The following is a 19,824-nucleotide window of genomic DNA, read 5'->3' on the forward strand; positions in this document are numbered from 1 at the left end:
ATTTTAAACTGAAATTATTATTGACATAATTGTAGAGTGAGAAATAATACCACAAGGTCCTGGGTACACTTTACCCTGTTTCCCCCAGTCATAAATACTACATTACAATACTTTAGGATTCTAGCATAACCAGCATATTGGCATTGATACAATCGACTGACCTTATTCAGATCCTCCTAGTTTAACTTATACTTGTGTGTGTGTGCGTGTGTGTGTGTGTGTGTGTGTGTTAGTTGTATACCTATATTCATTTTTAAATAGTGATTTCAGCTAAAATGTGTGGAGTGCCTGCTATCTGCCTGGCACTATTTTAAGTTCTTTACATGTATAATCTCATTTAATACTCATGAAGTACAGTTCTTATCCCCATTGTACAGATGAGAAAGACTACATGACTCGGCAGTGGCAGAGCGGAGCTAATTTACTTAACTGTCATGCCACGGGTCTCATTATCTCAGAGCACTTATTGGTGTACAAAATACAGCCTTGAGCAACTAGATTGTGTTCCAAGGGAAATGAGGCTGGGAACATCCTTCTAAAATAGCTATACAGTCAATGTCTCTTGCAGGGGATTGTTAGCACTGTGAAAGTATTCTGCATAATACCATGTGGTGGATACATGACATTATACACTTGTCATACCAGAAAACCATACAACACAGAAGGTGAACACTAAATAAAGTACACATTTTAGTTAACAATAATGTATCGATATTGATTCATCAATGGTAACTAATGCATCACACCGTTGCAATATGTTGATAATGGGAGAAGGGGGGGGGGGGAAGTACATGAGAACTCTTCAGACCTTTGCTTAATTTTTCTGTAAACTCAACAGCTCTAAAAAATAAAGTCTATTAATTTAAAATACAGGTTTTAGAGGTCAATTGTTCTTTCAGATGGAGCCACATAACAAAGTAACTGGAAATACTTTATTGTTGGAAATCTCCAAACTGTGGTCGCTGAGCATTTATATTTCACCAGCTGCCTTACATTATCTCAAGTGGCAGGAAAATAGTGACAAAAACTTAGGCACTTAGAGGGTGCCCTGGGGATATGTGTGGCTTTTTTGCCTCCTTCCACATCTTCCCCTGCACGAACCTCAGCAGCTGAGCAGAACAAGGGCAGACAGAATACAGTGTCTGTAACTTCCATCCATTCTTGAGCCCCATGGAATTTGAACTTATGTGTACTGTATCATCACTTGAACGCTAAATCTTAAATGTCAAGATATTCTTCAGGGCAGAGGGGGGACTGCACCATGGTATCCCCAAATTGCTTTTCCATACTCTTTTTGGGAACTCTGAAAGAAAATTTTGCTACCACTTTCAAAAATATTGCTTTTGTGTTCCTGTGGAAATTCACAAAGGGAATATTACACTTACTCCTTACCACAAGCAGAAATACTTCTTTCTGGTGGAAATAATACGAGACATGAACATCACGGAAAATATTATCTAAACTTTTATATTGAGTAAGAAATTTATCCTGCACCTCAGGACTAGTGTATACATAGAGTAATCAGGAAAGGTGCCAGTCGCCAATGACTGCTCGCTGTGGAACTTGTTCTTTTGACAGACATGCCATGCTCTCAGGCAAATTGTACCACCACGCATTATCATATAAAACTGGAGAGGCGGGGCGCCTGGGTGGCTCAGTCGGTTGAGCGTCCGACTTCAGCTCAGGTCATGATCTCACGGTCCGTGAGTTCGAGCCCCGTGTCAGGCTCTGTGTTGACAGCTCAGAGCCTGGAGCCTGCTTCGATTCTGTGTCTCCCTCTCTCTGACCCTCCCCCGTTCATGCTCTGTCTCTCTCTGTCTCAAAAATAAATAAACATTAAAAAAATTAAAAAATAAATAAATAAAAAATAAAACTGGAGAGACAAATTAATCTTAGCAGCTATTTGGAGGAAGATATCTGAACACGCCTCACCCTCCTCCGCCCCAAATCACAATCCAATATTAACTCATAATCTGTTTCATCGTCTTTAGTAATTGTACCCTTTGAAGACAATCTATGAATATGGATATGGCCTTTAGGCACTTTAATTGTCATTTCATCCAATTAACAGATAATTAAAAATGCTTCGTGTGAATACCTTTTCCCCCTCTCTTTTATCACCAAAGAGTGCTCAGTGCCTGTAAGGATGAGGTGCAGGAAGCAGTCCATCCACGTCAGTGGCAGAGGCCAGGTGTCTCAGAGGCAAACACAGTGTTTCTTCTATCTTTGGCACTTGACCCTCCAGCTTTGGATGTTAATGATCTGCTGTTCTCCTTTAACTAGTCAACTAGTCCTTATGGGACTAGTCATAAGATCTTCCCAAAGTGATAGTGTGTTGCTTAGAGTCATTTTTCATGTAGAGTTCACATGTGGATCGTTTTCACAGGAAACAGGAAGTAAGTCATATTTATGGCTAAACTGGTGGTGATATCCCTTTATAGACACTGTAACCAGCCTTTCTTACACTCATCAATGGGAGGAAACGGGCATACCTGGTCTCAAGAAATAAAACCTGACTTGCAGAATAATCAAATATATTTTAGAGGATTTCTTTTTTCTATAACAACGAAGATGGACTATGTTAAAGAGTGATAATGTGCAACCCTCACATCTCAGTGACTCCATCCAGGTGTATTTCTCTTTCACGCAACATGACCAACGTGGGTCAGCGGGCGGCTCTGCTTACTCTGGTTTCCCAGGGACCCAGGATGACAGAGGCTTCATGCTAACTCATGACCCCAGAATCACTGAAGTAGGAAAAAGGAAGTTTGCAGTTGAGCACCACCAATTAAATGCTTCCACTTGAAAACGACACATGTCACTTCCACTCACATTTTATTGGCTGAAGCAAGTCACTGACCAAGTGTAACTTCAGTGGGGCAGGGAATTGCAATCTTAACAGGAACCCAGAAGGTGGAAAACCAGTGTATTTGTGAAGAGTTCTAATTATTACCATACCTGACTATTCTCTATGACTGACAAATAGGAGTTTAAAAACACAACGTGCTTTGGTGAAGTTTGAGAATTTAGTATTGAGTGTTCCAACTGCATGTGAGTGGCTCCGAGGTCTATAATAAGCTCTAACATCATATGGGACGTAGCAATTTAGCTAATGAATTAGCTTCGTGGTTCTCCACTTGTTACATTCACTGTAATTCAAGGAAGATGATTAAAACTATATCTCTTATAAGCATACTTAGTTGTCCCTTATGAGAATTTTTATTGTTTAGGAACTAAAAAAAGGCTTTGTCTCCCTCTGAAGCGTTGGTATGTTTCCAGTTGCAAATTAGTTAGAATCTGTTGACTTTGCGAAGAATCAGGTTACAAACCTTGAATTAGCCCCAAGAGCTGATATATTTGTTTATCTGCTTTTAAACTTGTTTTCGTCTTTGTAATTAATTTCAAAATAATGACATTATAGTTGTCCTTTTTATAAACTACTCCGGGCCTTTTTGTGAAAGAGATCAAGGCTGAATTTTTTTGTTTAATCAAAACAAAACGAAACCCTGTCACTTGGTTAGAAACAATACTTTTTTCTGGAATTAGCACTATTTGTAGAGCCCGATTTATGTAAATAAAGCACCAGCAACACCACAGGAAATCCATTTGTTGATGCACAGAGGACAAAATGTAAGTATACTGTGATTCTCAGAGCCAGCTCTTACTAGTGGGAAGGACATCTTGCTCCCCACATGTTTTCCATCTGCCCAAAATTCTGCTACAGGTAGATACAACCTATTTATTTTATTATTAGAGATTAGACTTGAATATAATATTTCTTGCAGGAATAACACTATGACTTAGACTTACATTAAAACTACGTGACACTCCTGAAGAGAGGGGACCTCCTAGGGTTAGAGAGGGAATTGCTATAGATGAGAGGATATCCAGAAGATTATACTTTCATAGCAATGTTTCACTTATTGAAGTTGTGAGGTGGGGGCATGAATCATAAAGGATTCATCTCTATAATGTTTTGGATTTTGTATATTTCTTAGTAGTTTTTTTTTTAAATAGGTAATTGCCTTCAGATTCTCTCCTAGGTTGTTTTCAAACAAGTAAGCTCTTAAAATAGGAAAAATAGGAAGGAGGGAAGGGTTGGAAAGGATTGTGGAAAAGATTGAGTGCTTTAATGATGGATTTCTCATAATTGAGGAGGCCTAGAACAAGAAGGGACTTGAGGGGTCAATTAGTTGAAGCCCTTCTTTTTAGAAGAGTTTATCTGTTACAGATCATGTAGCCAGTTGGTGGGGTTGGTAGAGGAGATGGGGATAAGAATCTCAAATCCAGAACTCCTGATCGCAGTCTGAGCCCAGTGTTACATAACTTCTTTGAGTTTCCTTTTTGCTTAGTCACTGGTGGCATCAAATTTCATTTCTGTGACCGAGGAACACACGTGAGTTAGAAGTAGACCTCAAAATGATCTTTATTGGCAAACCGGAGGAAGTAGCTTGAACAAAGATGATAAGGGGCAGTGAGGATAACCACCATGGCCAAAAAGAAAGAGACACGAAATAACTGCAAGTAGTTATCTAGATGAAGCAAAGCAATGTAGCAAAATGAGCTTTATATCAGGGAGTACAAAAGGAATGCCCCTGAAAGTAACAACTGTATCCTCTCCATTGACCAGAATGTTACTAAAGCTCCCTGTCCAGGTGCAGAGTCTGAAGGGTGAGAGAAGCAGGGAGCTTCATGAGGCTTAAGAGAATAGGCACAACAGTTGAAGACAAAAAATGAGATACAAAGAGGAAAATTAGAACTTCACCTAGAGAAGCAAAAATTACTGACAGCTGGATAATATTACATCATCTGGAAGGATATTATATGGGGAAAGTTAGATTTTCTTCAGTTTGTACATGTCTGTCTGTAGGTAGAATATGAAAATGTCTTTGGTGTCAAAGGGGACTATAACTTTAGAGAAAAAAAAATTCTTGACACTTTAGACATTAGGATGACCTCCTAAAGGGTCAGCTGCTTCTCCTGTTCTGGCAATAGTTCAAAAGAAATAAATTCCTCAGATCTTGCTGATTTGGATGCAGTCCAGCCCAATCTAAGAATTACTTCTGTTCTACAAATAGAATAAGGAACCACGTTTTTGGTAAGAGCTAAACCCAACTGACTTGATTCTCAACATCCTAATTTCAGATTCTAGGAAAGCTTCTCCACGCAGAACTGAGGAAGGGTAACTCATTGAGGTCACCTGGGCCAAGTGCTGTACCTGTGGTACCTCACAAGAATGCTTGAGTTCCTCAGGTCATCAGCCAACTGTCATTGGCAGAGAACTTACTTTAATGTAAGAGGAAGCACTTATCTGGCTTAGTATTCCAAGAAACCTAAGAACAGCTGCAGCTTGGCTGGGAATCTTGTTTATCTTTTTAATTGTGAATATATGCCCAGAGGCCCTCCAATGGCTCTAAATATAAAGAATAAATAGTGTGCAGGAATTCAGTAATGAAGAATCTCCTGTTGTTTCCTGCGTGGTAATTTTCACAGAGACCACCATGGTAATTTACTCACATGAGGCTGAGACAGAAAGGAAGTGCCAGGAAAAAAGTCAGAAGGAATTAGCAACTTAGGAGGCACATTTCATAATCGAACCTGCATATGTCCAGGTTTGAGCAAAAACTCCAGGCTACCTTGAGTGATGTAAAATCACTTCAGCTTCAGAATGAATGTCTTTCTTTATAAAATTGACTCTGCCTTTTAAATGAATCTTGTTGCTGACCTCGCAAGGACTTCTTAGCAGTACCTGTATTTGATGTGGCTCTGTTCCCATTCAGGTCGGTGCTTTGAAATTTGAATGTGCAGATTAATCCTTTTGTTAAAATGCAGACTCTGACTCTAGGTCTGTAGGGGGGCCTGAGATTCTCCATTTCTAACCAGAGCCTAGGAAATGCCCATGCTGCTGGTCTGGTAATGATACTTTGAGTAGCAAGGCTTTAGATAACTTCTAAACTCATCTGGCACTTGCTATTTTAGATTTTTCAAGACACTCTCTGAAAAAATTAAATTAAATTAGATTAAATTAAGCCCAGGCAACAGGAAGCTAGGATGATTTTCAGTGCTAAATGGTTATGTCTCTTTGGGGCAAGAAGAGAGCTTTTGCAAGTCGAGATCCTGAGAACAAGCTGGCAGACAAAGCAGTGCCAGGCAAGCCTCTACACTGTGGGAGAAGTAAGGGATCAGCCCAAATCACCATGCCCAGGGGGTTATGGCAAACTCCTATCTAATCAAGGCCATTAAAAAAAATAAATTTAATGTTTATTTTTGAGAGAGAGGCGGGAGGGCAGAGAAAGAGGGAGACATAGAACGTGAAGCAGACTCCAGTCTTTGAGCTATCATCACAGAGCCTGACTCGGGGCTTGACCTCACTAGCCATGAGATCATGACCTGAGCTGAAGTCAGACACTTAACCAACTGAGCCACCCAGGCGCCACTCATCAAGGCCATTTATTTTTATTTTTATTTTTTAAGGTTTATTCATTTTTCCGAGACAGAGAGAGACAGAGCATGAGTCAGGGAGGGGCAGAGAGAGAAGGAGACACAGAATCTGAAAAAGGCTCCAGGCTCTGAGCTGTCCACACAGAGCCCCACAGCACTCGGGGCCAAACTCAAGGACGGTGAGATCATGACCTGAGCCGAAGTCAGACGCTTAACAGACTGAACCACCCAGGAGCCCCTAATCAAGGCCATTTTTAATAACAAAGAGTTAGTCAAGTTGATGGGGTCCAGCAATAACCATAATTGAACAAGAAGCAATAATTTATTCCAAAGGTGTCAATCTTTATTGAAGCTGGATTTGTCCATGTTAGGATGGGAAGAGACAAAGTCCAGGCTTGAAATGGTAGCTGGGCTGGGGCTGCGAGCAGGGTGTCTGTCACAGAGAAGAACTATACTGGGGCAGAAATTCAGTTAATCAGAATGGATGGACAGGCAGGTTGAGAGGAAGAAAGTTCGGTGGGATCAGGGGCTCATCCAAGAAACACCAGACGCTGGGGTTAGAGCGGCAAAGATAATTTCATGCCCCTGAACCTCAGCTGTTAATGCACTATCAGACCTATTTCCAATGAACTCAGGAATTGGTGAGATTTAGGCTTCAGACAAGACATCTTTAATACTTGGAGCTAAGTGCGGCTTTGATAAAGGAAGGTGTGAAGCTGCCAAATATTATGTACCTACTGGACACTAGGCATTGTGCAAGCTGCTTAGTATATACTGTCTACAAATTAGTAAAGATTTTTTTCCTCTGGGAAGACAGGAGAACCAGTAAGTTGTAATCCTTTGAAGAGTTACTCGGCAAGTGGAAAAGGCAAACGTTGGCATAATTACAAGTTCTCATAGTCACCTACATGAAAGAGGGAGCTCCAATGTAAAACTGTGCCCTCCACACATTTGACTAAAAGCTAGCCATTCAAGCGATTAGCAAAATAATTGTTAGAAAGTATCAGGAGGAGGAGGATTATTGCCATTAAAGAAAGTTTGCATTAGACTTGGGGGGGTGGGGGGGGTGGAGGGTGGGGATGTTCTTGCAAAAATGCAAACATTAACCTCACGATTATGACAAAAGCAAGCCCTAGAAAAATACTGTTCGTTGTCATATGAAATTTGAAGTCCTCCTCTCCTCTGAGAGAACAACCAAAGTCGTGAGGATGGAGATCATGTTGGATGATCTCTGTGTCCATCACTTAACCTCATTTGGCTTCCTATTGCCTTTTAAATTGCCTTCTCAAATCTCATTGGAGAAGCAGACCAATTTATTATCTTTATTCAGGAATTTACAGAAACTGTCTTGCAAATACAAGTTTAATATACTGGGAGGATAGGTAAATAAAAGTCCAAATGACGATAAAAGATGATTCTTAAATTAAACGTGGTAGTGAAAGCATCAGTAAATATGGGGTTGAAACTGTTTGCCGTGCTGTGTGAAGTCAGCAGGATCTAGGTGACTCCTGCGATGATCATCGCAGCCATACATCTAGTAAACGTATGAAACCGATTTTTATCATCAGAAGGCCGTTTACCCGTCAAAACAAGCCCATCCCTCAATTATACCAGAAAGGGGTTCTTTCCATCTACTTTTTGGCCATATTACATTCTCAGGGCATAGATTTGGGCCAGAAACACTGAACTAACAATATTATATGGGCATTTGATGAAGGCCCAACCCTCAAATATTTCCCTCACAGGTGCCTGCAATTTCACTTGTGATAATCTGCCTTCATTTAGTTTCTTTGGGTTGTACGACATCGCTTGTCCTGAAATTCTTACTTTCTCATAAGTATTGTTTGCAATTAGATCAGACTATTGACACCTTACATGATTAACAAGTTTCTGAATGAAGGCGTGCCTTAGGTTAGATACCTGAGTCAAAAGGACGTAATAAAACACGTGATTTTCTTCCTTAGAAGAGGAAACTAAGTTTGGAATGTTAAGAATGTTATTTGTTTTTGTATTACTCAGGATTCTATAGGGAATCAGAACCAATATATGCATATATATAGAACTTATACAATATACAGTATATAATATGTAACATTTATATGTATCATATATATATATATATATATACACATATATATACACACACACACATATAAAATACACACACATGCAGAGAGAGCGCAAATTTTTTTTAAGGAATTGGCTCATGCAGTTGTGGAGTCTGGCAAGTCCAAACTCTGTGGGGCAAGCTGACAGGCAGAAAACTCGGTACGAGTCAATGTTTCAGTCTTGAGTCTGAAATCAGCATGGCAGGCCAGTCAGGCTGGTGACTCAGGCAGGGTTTTTATGCTGCAGTCTTAAGAATGAATTCCTTTTTCTATGGGAAACCTATGTTTACTTGTAAGGCCTTCTTCAACTGGATGAGACCCACCCACATTGTGGAGGGTAATCTGCTTTACTCAAATTTTGCCAATTTAAATGTTAATCACAACTTTAAAAATACCTTCTGCACAGCAACATCTAGACTGGTGTTTAGCCAAATAACCGAGCTCTATAGCCTAGTCAAGTTGACACATAAAATTAACCATCATAGTTGTATTCGTGTAGAACTTGGAGCTTAACTTGTATTTCTAAAAACTAAAACCATCTAAACCCTTCTTAATAATTTTTTTATCAATCATTGCTTGGCCTAGCACTGAATTTCACCTCCAGGCTTGACTAGATCACACATTTCTAATTCACCCTAAGCAACCTGGGGAAGCTGGATTATGCCTCTTGTCCTGTGCCACTGGTCTGAATTAGAAACATTCACCACTTCCACCAGGCATAGAAGGAAGAACTGATCATCATAGCTTCTTTGTACATTTTTCTAAAGTATTTACTAGCCCCTCTCTGTCTTTGGGTTCATTATTTATTTTTAATAAAATTCCATTAGCTCATACTTTACTCATGAATATTGTAAACTTTTTACAATATTAATTCATTAATCCTTATAACCCATGAGGCTGGTACTGCTATGATCTCCATTTTTTCCATGAATTTAAATAATTGGCTTAAAGTCTCAGGGTCAGTGATGGCCCTTAACCATTCTCTTAATTATTAAGCAATGTGCATATTAAGAAAGAGGTTTTTTTTTTTTTACCTCCAGCCATAACTTGAAAAGAACCCAGAGATGAAAAGTATCTATTATCTGTTTATCATTATCATGAATATTGAGAAATGTTTACTAGATTATTATACTTATCTTTAAAACAAAAGCAGTTTATTTGCTTCCTTTTAGTTAAATCAGTTCAGTTTAAAAATAGCTACACCTTAGAGGCGCCTAGCTGTCTCACTCAGTTGGTTAAGAGTCTGCCTTCAGCTCAGGTCATGATCTCATGGTTTGAGTTCCAGCCCCACATCGGGCTTTCTGCTATCTGCTCAGAGCCTGCTTCAGATCCTCTGTTCCCCTCTCTCTGCCCCTTCCCCACTTGTGCTCTCTCCAAAAGAAAAAGAAAAAAGAAAAAAAGAGAAAGAAAGAAAAAAAAAGATATATATATAGCTACACTGTGTTTGGGATACTTTCAGCCTGAGTCTTGTAACTAAACTTTTTTCAGGAGTTATTCTCACAGATTTTTCAAAAATCCTCTTGACTTAGTGACAAAACCTTTGGAGAGAATGACCATGGGTTTCAGTCAGCACTGTCCCTGTTGCATACAGACATGACTGGAGAATAAACCCAGTGATTGTCTTACATACACATAAGAAGTGTCTACATCTTGGCTGTGGGTATTTTGATTACAAGAATGTGATCCTGTAAGTCATCAGTACTATAAATAAAGTCAGGCTATAATAGAACATTTCATCAAAAGTTATCATGGTAGAAGGCAACTGTTGTGGAATCAGATTCTTGATTTTAAAAATATGTTGACAATCAAATTGAATCAGCTTAGCAGAAAAATAATTACAAAGATTGAAAATTCCCTGTTCCTCCAAGCCTTTTATTTTGTTTGTTAGTAAACTGATGTAGGAGACACTTGTTCCCCTGAAGGAGACTGCTGTCTCAACTGATAAATCATATAAGCTCCAATGAATGTATGTCCTCAACCTCAGGAATGACAGGTCTTTGTCACTCTTGTGGGATCTGAGCAGTGATGCCGTGAGAGAATTTGACTAATAACCTTCACGTGGACCTTTCAAAGTCTGCATGTAACTCCTTGATAAAGATCTTGGTAAAGGCTAATATTGTCACAGGTTGACAGCGTTGGGAGAAGAGGGCCACGGAGCACTTCAACACTTTTCAGTTTATAGTAACTCCTTGAAAAAAACCTTAGGTTTTGCTGTACTTGGCAATCATTGGGACAAATCATAAGAAAATGAGTATGAAATATGTGACCCTCAGATATAATGCATTTGGCTTTATTCTCTCAGACATGTGCACATGAGGGCAGTTTATACAAAGTCTGGTTTGACTAAAAGGACACATCGCTGATGTTCTCTGAGTTTAGATGGAATGCCTTTCATTTTATACAGTGTCTTTAATTCTGCAGCTATTAGCCACATATGGGTGTGTTGTATCAGTGAGATAGATTCACTGTGACAGTGAATGGAAAGAAGTAATCTATTCCCCTTATTTTGTGCAAAATTTAAAAGACAAAGCTAAATTTTACTAAAGACAGATCCATACCCAGGGGAAAGGACAATTCTGAAAAGCCCACTGTATTTCTAGCCAAATGTTTGAAAATAGATTTAGATTCTACCCAGGTGAATAGTTAATAGGTTTTTTGGGTGTGCTCAATTCTTTTCATGCTCCCAGTGTCATTTTGGTTTAAAAATACCACACTACATTTACTTCCCATGACCAAAAGCCTTAGAACATCATGAAAATGGTAATTAAGCATTACTTTCATGCATCCAACAAATGTTAATTTCAAGAGACTACACAAACAGGATTCCTTTAAGTTGTTTTATTGATGACAGGAACAAGTGCGTAATTAAAGATTTCATGAGACCTGCAAACAATAAAGAATGTGTCTATTGCCAGCAAAAATACAATTATTCCAGGTCCTTTAGACATTACAAATATAGAGTTCTTTCACACCAGATGGTTCATAAGTGACAAAGCCATTTTAGGATGTTTAATTGTGCTTCTACAAAGCCTTCAAAGAATGAGGTAGTTTCCTTTACCCACGTTATTCTCCACATTTTGATTACACTTTCAGTGAGTTTAAATCTTTTAACGTAACCTTTAAACAATTTTTTCATGAAAGCCAAGCCTTATTTACAAAGTGTATTTCTCTGCACTTGATTTTTCTTAAAGAGAATTTCAAGAATGACTACACAACTAGAGAACTTTGAGACAATCAATGGTTGGGATTTTTCATTGCAATTAGATTTAGGTGTAACAGCACATATTCTAAAAATTCCAGAGCTAAGCTGATATTCTCCTGTTTCTATCTATAAACTCCGATTTAAAAACTACTTCCTCAAACTACTTATTTTCTCTCAGTCACCGTTATTAAGCAAGTGCAAACTCTTCAGCAGTGACATAGGCTCTGTTTATTAGCCACTTGAGTCCATGTCAGAATCATTCATTCTCATAAGTCACCAGGGAAACATCTGCAGAATTTACAGATGCATACAGATTAGCTAGCTTATTTTTAAGACTTCATTCGAAATCTTATAGCCATACTCTTGAGAGAATTCCTGCACTTTTTAGAAACTTACCAAAGACGTAAAAATTGAGGCAGATATATGCATTCCTTTGTTAACCCTGAGAATGACTGCTGTGAAATTAACCTGGGGAAATTGCAGCATGTTGCACATTTTAAAAACTAAATGACAATATTCAACTAATTTCCAAATCAGGTAGCCTTCACCAAGGAAAAGGGGATGGCGGTAAACTGTATTTCTAAGGCGCGCGCGGGGGGGGGGGGGGGGGGGGGGGGGGGGCGCTGTGCAAAAGTCACAATGTACTCCTTGTCACTTATTTTTTCAGCCTCAAGAAGCTTCACGAATCTTAAGTAGTTGAAGGAATTATACAGTCTTCTCTAAATTTGTAGTACAGTGGTTTCCATATAACACGACCGTCAGGTTATTATCTCGAGATCATGGCCTAATTCTAATACCTAATGAACTGGCCCTTATACTTAGCCACTTCCTCCTCGGCACTATTGGTATTTGGCACCTACGTTGAACGCTAAAGACCCCTATGGTTGGCCAAATAAGGACAAGGCTTCTCTGGACAACACAGAAGCAAGTTTGACTTTTTTCCTGTGTTTCTTCCTCTACCTTCAGTTGTTCTTCTTCTGACATCTTCTCTAATTAAAAGTTTCTTGCCCCATAATTTAATAGTAGAACGTAGCCATTATAAAAGTGGATGTGCAGAGAAATCTGTCATTGAAACTACATCTTAATTCATTCTCATACCACAGCTTGCAGTCAAGTCTTACATCCCAACAGTGGATTCTGTAAATTGGAACATTATACAACTTAAGTTTTAAGCCTTATTCATAGGGTCTACAGAGGTATGAAACATATACTTCCAGACAGAAAAAGGCTTACTTAAGACTTCAACTGCATCCAGCAGATTTTAAAGACCGCTTCATTTTCTAACACCAAATTTCATGCCTTCATCATTCACATTTGAAGCATTCATTCAAATCATTCACGAAAGCAAATGTATGTACTTCTATCTGATCCCACAGAATTATTTACCCACAAACACTATTACATCATGTTGATATGTTTTTTATCAAGCTCCCCAAATTAATATCTGAAGTCTTTTGATGTGGTATGTACACTAAGGATGAAAAATCACTTTCTTCTACCTCTGAATTTTTTTAAAGCGTGTTTTGGCCATGATGAACGTGAATCTCTTTGCAATACGTTAAATGGCCTTTCTTTTAAAATCTCAAACCATGAAAAGTCATTGTTATATTAGTCCTCTACTTGTGATTTTCTGAGTAGCTGGATCCATCATTTTCAAGCTAAAGCTCTAAAGAGTTTGATTCATAATAGACATTTTCCAGAAAAACTCATTCTAGGAACATTTTATTTCAATAATATCTGGCTTTGAGTTTAAGATCAGCAAGGATGCTATAATTTCAGATGATCTTTTGTTAGATGAACCATGACAATTTAACATTGCTCCAGAGAATGTAGTTATCAAATGTACTAGGCAGGTTGGAAGTAAGTGGTAAACCAACAGGGAATCACACCAGGTAGACGGTGGTTGAATAACCCTCTAAATACTAATCCTACCGAGTAGTTGTGCAGTAGAAGAAAGGAATGGAAAAAGGGACGAATTTCCTTAAAAAATGAGATGGAAATGTTCATTGTGATTTCTTGATAAGACATGTGTTCTAGCCATCATCTCCTATTATCTAACTGCATTAAATAACTTTTTTTATCTAAAAATTTTAGTAGAGTATAAACTCCACGAGGATAATGTCTATATACTATTTTCTAAAACTAACTTCCTAATCCCTACCACTAGCTGTGTTAGACGCAAATTTGTGGGTACTCAACCAACATTTATCAAATTAACTATAATCTCTATGATCTTTGTCAATTAATAGGTAATCCTTACTGAAAAGCTGGTACTCTCTGTTGGGAGCAGACATCTGGAAAACAGGTGAACAAATTCTACTTGTAAAAACACAAAGTGACAGGTATTATGAATTATCCACTAATTATTCATGAGCATTACTATTGGTAACTTAAGTTTCTGAATATACACATAAGAAATCCACATTACAAGGAAGAATTCTTTGATCACATTTAGCATCTGAATATAAAATAAGTGAGCCTTACAATGTTTCTCTGACCCCTAAGCCCTTTGCTTTAGTCCATCTGACGAATATTGATTGCCCTAAATATTTTAGAAAATATAAACAAGTGAACAAGTATTGTTATTTTCTGCCTAAAATACATTTTTCCCAATCGTAAACTCAATGTATGCTCTTAAAAAGGAACTTTTTAAGGAAAAAGAATACAGTAACTGAGCACTGTGTGGGAATAGGGAGAATAAATAAGCTTATTCTGGAAGCTGATTTTATAGCAAAAACCCCCTAACGTGGAGTTGAATCTACTGCTTTAATAAGAGGCTCCTATAATTCTTTTGACCAAAACATACTCATTAATTGCCTCAAGTGTTCAAGAGTGCCGATTTGAAGGAAGCAAGACCACTCGTTTAGGTACAATAACATCGAGCAATAAACCTGATCCTAGGGCATCTCACGTAGGCTTCCCCAAACTTCAGGAGTGCTGATGCTGCACAGCATGTAAGTGGTGTTCACTGTACTTTCCTGCTGCTATCGTCTGTCATCTTTTTTTTTTTTTTTTCCTTTACCTTATGGCAACATTTTGAGAAAAGAATAGAGGGTGTTTACCAGGGAGGGAAAAAAAAAAACATGATTCCTAACAAGTTTTCTCATTCGCTTATTTCTTTCCCTTTTACTTTTACTTTGCACTTTTGAAAGCAAAGGTTAAAACAGGTATTATTAATTTCACTTCTGCCAGCTGCAGGTCCTTCAGAGCATGGTACACACCCCTGCAGTTGATGCTTCTTTTTGGGTATCCATGATTTGAATCCTTAATAAATGACTGTAACAATAAAAAAAATTCTAATAGCAAATATCTTTAGGAAATGCCCAAGTTTTGTTTATATCTGAACACTTCATTTTAAAATCCCGGTTTCTACCGGGGCACCTGGGTGGCTCAGTCAGTTGGGCATCCGACTTCGGCTCAGGTCATGATCTCACAGTTTGTGAGTTCAAGCACCACGTTGGGCTCTGTGCTGACAACTCAAAGCCTGGAGCCTGCTTCAGATTCTGTCTCTATCTCTCTCTGCCCCTCCCCTGCTCATGCTGTCTCAAAAATAAACACTAAAAAAATAATTAAAAAAATCCCGGTTTCTACCAGTGTGTTTAGGAAAAAGCTGACAAACTTGGTCTGAAATGTAAAACATGAAAAAAGTGGGAGGAAGAGAACATGAAAAATAAGTTAATCATTATCATTCTAAGTGCCACCAGTTCTGTTTATATTCATGCACATGTGAATTGTTGAATCTCATTTGATCAACCCAATTAAACATTAAATAATTGCAGCCAATTATGCAAATATCAGCAACAATATTAATTTGTTGATCTTTTTGAGCAGATTAGCCTCACATGTTCCTAATGCTAGACTATCTTACACCATAAATGATCAATTAGTGTTAGGATAACTAAGTCTTGAAGAATGGATAATTGCCTAGTTATATGTGTCACTCTTGCTGTATTAATCCACTGCAATTAAACAAATAGTGCACAAGGAAAAAAGATGTGCAGATGTTCCTTTTAAATCTATTTAACAAGTTAGTGTCAAGGTCAATTTTCTGTCTTATTACTTAAGAAAATGGCAGATTGCGCTCTCTCAGTTTTAGGAGACCTCCAGTTTTTTAAAATATATATCCTTAGTTTTCACTCCATCTGGTAGAAAGGGCTTAAAATGCTCTTAAGGTTTGATGAAAGAAATCATAGAGACATAATGTCAAGACATGTTGTTCTCTAACTTTTATAACGGACATGTGTTGCCATACTAAATTTAGAGATGCAAAGTGTGAAATGTATTTATGGCAAACAAATGACTTCCATTTCTCATAGAAATGTAGGTCTAGTTATTAAGTGCTACTTGACAGGTTAGAATTACCTGCAAGTCTTTTCTAGACTACTGCTTTAAAAAGAAGGTCGCAGGATTTAGCCAAGGTAAACGCATACCCTTAGAACACTACTTGGTGAAGTGTGCAGAGGACAGTTAAAGCACCTGAGGCCTGAAAAGAACAGACTTCCAAGACTTCAGATCACCAATTAAAAGCCCCCTAAAAGATATTTTTACTATTCCTTTTCATCCTATATACTTCCCTAATTTTCATTTTACCATTCCTATCTAAAAGAACCCTATGGCCAAAAGTCTTGGAAAAGAATCAAAGCCCCATTTGCTATGTGCTGCTAAATGCCTTAAGGAAATTTTTCTAACACATCAAACTTTTAGAAGGTCTTTTTTCCCCTTGCTCTGAAAAGAGAATGAAATATGATCAGCAAGATGAAAGTTACTAGAACTGAGGGAAACCAAAATATGTCTGAGAGTTGACCTTCCAAGGGTAAACGTTTTCTAGCAAGGTTTGACTGACTTTCCCCTAAATTATAAACCAGGATTCAATTTTAACTCACAGCTCCTAAATGAGGAAAAGATCATCTAGAATCGCTCTCCTGTACTCTAACCATGTGATCCTCCCAGCCCCATTCAACAGAAATGAGCTATATCAAAGTATACCCCTTTGCTTTCTACCAAAAGCTAAATATGATTCTTTATTTTGTATTTAACATGTAACATATATGTATTTAACACTTCACAAAGGTCATTTCCATTTGGTTGGTATGATATCATGACCTCTCTAGAGCTGCTATTTCAATTCCAAGGCAGTCTTCAAATATGAAATAATCCCTCCAACAAACTATGCCTCTGAGTATCTCTAATGACTTAGCAGTCCCTGGAAAATAAAGACAACGTGAGGTAAATGGACACAATGTCAGAATCAACCACAAATTCTAATAAAGAGGTTTCATAATATAGAAACAAAGAAGGTACACTTCTATAGAAGCTAAATGTTCATTCATTCATTATTTAATGAGTACCTATTATGTGCCAGGCAGGGGGATACAAAGATCTCAAAGGCACAAGAGCCTCAGTCTTGTGTTGGAGGCTGACAAACAGCCAATTACAATACAATGTGGAAAGGACAATGGTGGAGATGTGCACAGGTCCTGCTGATGCACAAGGAGAGCCTGGAGGAGACTGTGACATCAGGAAGAAAGGAGATTTACTCTTTAAGATGGATTTAAGGGGCCTGCAAAGAAAAATGTGAAAGCAGAAATACCAGTTTTTCAGTCTTGATTATTAAACAAAAAACAAAACAAACAAAAAAAAACAAAACCCACAACCATTTTCTGAAGATGAAGATAATGTCACAGGAAACATTACCTATGAAATTTACTCAGATCAGTTTTTAAACACAAAGAAACTCATTTGGTTGAGGAGCAGAACGTAATTTACACTAAGGAAGAAAATATTTTTGTATCTGAGGAAACTAATAAGGGAGGCACTAAGATTATTGAGGAAAAGTCTATGCCGTATGGCTTACATTATCATCTTTCGAAGAGAAGGTGAAGTAAGCTTTTAACACTGAGTTTACAAAATACCACTTGATTGCAATTCATTTTCTCTGGCATGAGGAAACAATCACCTGGTAATAACTGATAACACAAACTACATTAGGCACAACTAAAAACAGGTAGCCAAAGAAATCTATTGTAATTCAACTGCGACAGTTTGTCTCCATAGCACACAGATGATATTCTGTATTTTCCATTCAGGATACTATGATTGTCCAGTTGCTCTCTTCTCTTCCGTACTACAACAAAAGCAAGAAAACATGTTTAAGTGTAAACACTACCAGTGCAAGAATCACTTACAAATAAGTTCAGCGATACAACCAATGTTATACAAAAAGGTCTGTTCCTATTTTGAACAGTAAAAGCATATTCGTGTTAAAAATAGGATTAGAGAGAAATAAATCAAATACCTGGAGAGAATCACAAGTTTTATAATTATGGTTGAATTCAAATTTATAGCTAAGTCTCTAAGTAATGCCTTTTCATCACCATTCTGTATTTAGTTTCTGCTCCCCAAATAAAGTAACTGAGTTAAATTTAATTACAATCATCTTTATTCTAAAGAAGCGATGCTCAGAGTGTGTGCTCCAGACCTGGAGCATCGGCATCACCAGGCAGCATGTCTGAAATGCAAATTCTCAAGCCATACCTCAGACTTTACTGGGGATGGGTCCCAGCAACCATGCTTCAGCCAGCACTTTCGGGGGATTCTAATGACAGTGAAGTTTGAGAATCACCGCTCTGAAAGCCCCCTTTCTCAAGAGGGTTTTATGTTCATGGACAAAATATTAAATTGACAAACGCTCTGTTCTCTAAATGAAAGTCATTCAGGTTATGTTAGCATCTCAATTTTTCTTATTACTTCAAAAGTTATGGAACTACATCACAATCAGAATTTGATTATTCGCATCTCCAAATAATTTGCTTTCACAAACCTGAATTTTAATACTTAAAATTGAATTAACTGACACAAAGACATTCAAGATGTCCAAAGTAGAAAGCTAGTTTTGATCAATTTGTTCTTTTATTCATTCATTCATGTATGCGTGCATTCATTCATTCATTCATCAAACATATCTGTGTTCAAATGAGCTCTCACAGTGCTAATGCTATGGTGCCAGGAGCTTGACAGACTTACTACGAAATTTATCCTCACAGTAACCCCAGAGAGTAGGCACCGTTATCGATCTCATTTTATGGATGAGAAAAACTGTGTTAGGGAGATTAAACAACTTACTCAGGTAATTTGTAAAGGGTAGAGCCGAGCCCAGACCCTAGCCAAAGGTCTCTCTCGCACCAATGACATGTTCTTGACTACCATTTGGAGTTCCCTCCACATGTTCACATAGCTGTGTCTGTGGAGATGGACTTGGAACATATCTTCCCTTCCCCCACCATGCCAGTGAGTCTGCCACCATGTGCTTGCCTAAATTCCTGCGATGATGTCCCCTTTTCACATGAATCGGCTTTTCATTCCCAATATAACTTCAGTTGAAATTCAGATAAAACATTAGCAGTTCCAAATGGGAAAGAACTTTAATGATCATCTAAAATGTAGGGGCTTTGGGGAGCCTGGCCGGCTCAGTCGATAGAGCACGTGACTCTTGATCTCGGGGTCATAAGTTCGAGCCCCGTGTTGGGTGTAGAGATTACTTAAAAATAAAACCTTTAAAAAATAAATTAATTAATTAAATGCAAGGATGAGTCAAATAAGTGGAGCTCTGGACTTTAGAACAATTCCACTTTAATCAGTTTTGTATGTTGGGATTCTAGGAAAGATTTCCTTTGTAGAAAATTTCTGCTGCTTAAATATCACGTATGAAGAGCAATGTACTCTTAAAGCCAAGCTTCTTATTTTACATCTAAGGACATTAAGGTTCTAGAAAACTCTTAATCTGAAGCCCAGGGCTCCTGCCTCTATCTGATGCTATTTCTCCTATGTTATATTGTCCATGTGCTGGGTTCCTCTTAAAGAGCTTTAAAGACCTCTGGCAGCAGAATCTATCAAATCGGTAAAAATATTGGGAGCCAAGAATGGGTCTACTTACAACCTTTTGGTTTACATAAAAAAGAGAATGAAGGAAGCCCAATGACTATAAGTGACTTGCTGAATCTATATCAGAAAGAGTTGTTTCAAGAGTGTGGCTTCCCACTATTAATTGTTGATTCATGATAAATGCTAGATAAA

The 19,824-nt window shown here is 38.0% G+C and overlaps 1 protein-coding gene across 3 annotated transcripts in view; it reads right to left on the bottom strand.

The window, feature by feature from the left end:
* Window positions 1-15,270: 15,270 nt before the first annotated feature.
* Window positions 15,271-19,824, bottom strand: part of BCAT1 (branched chain amino acid transaminase 1) — a 102,151-nt gene continuing 97,597 nt past the window's right edge. For all 3 annotated transcript variants that reach the window (XM_042946078.1, XM_042946076.1, XM_042946077.1), the window contains one exon: window positions 15,271-17,875. In XM_042946078.1, the coding sequence (XP_042802012.1) occupies window positions 17,834-17,875 (42 nt within the window). In that variant the 3' untranslated portion in view covers window positions 15,271-17,833. The remainder of the gene's footprint in view (window positions 17,876-19,824) is intronic.

The sequence above is a fragment of the Panthera leo genome, chromosome B4 (genome assembly GCF_018350215.1).
Source record: "Panthera leo isolate Ple1 chromosome B4, P.leo_Ple1_pat1.1, whole genome shotgun sequence".
Classification (NCBI taxonomy): domain Eukaryota; kingdom Metazoa; phylum Chordata; class Mammalia; order Carnivora; family Felidae; genus Panthera; species Panthera leo.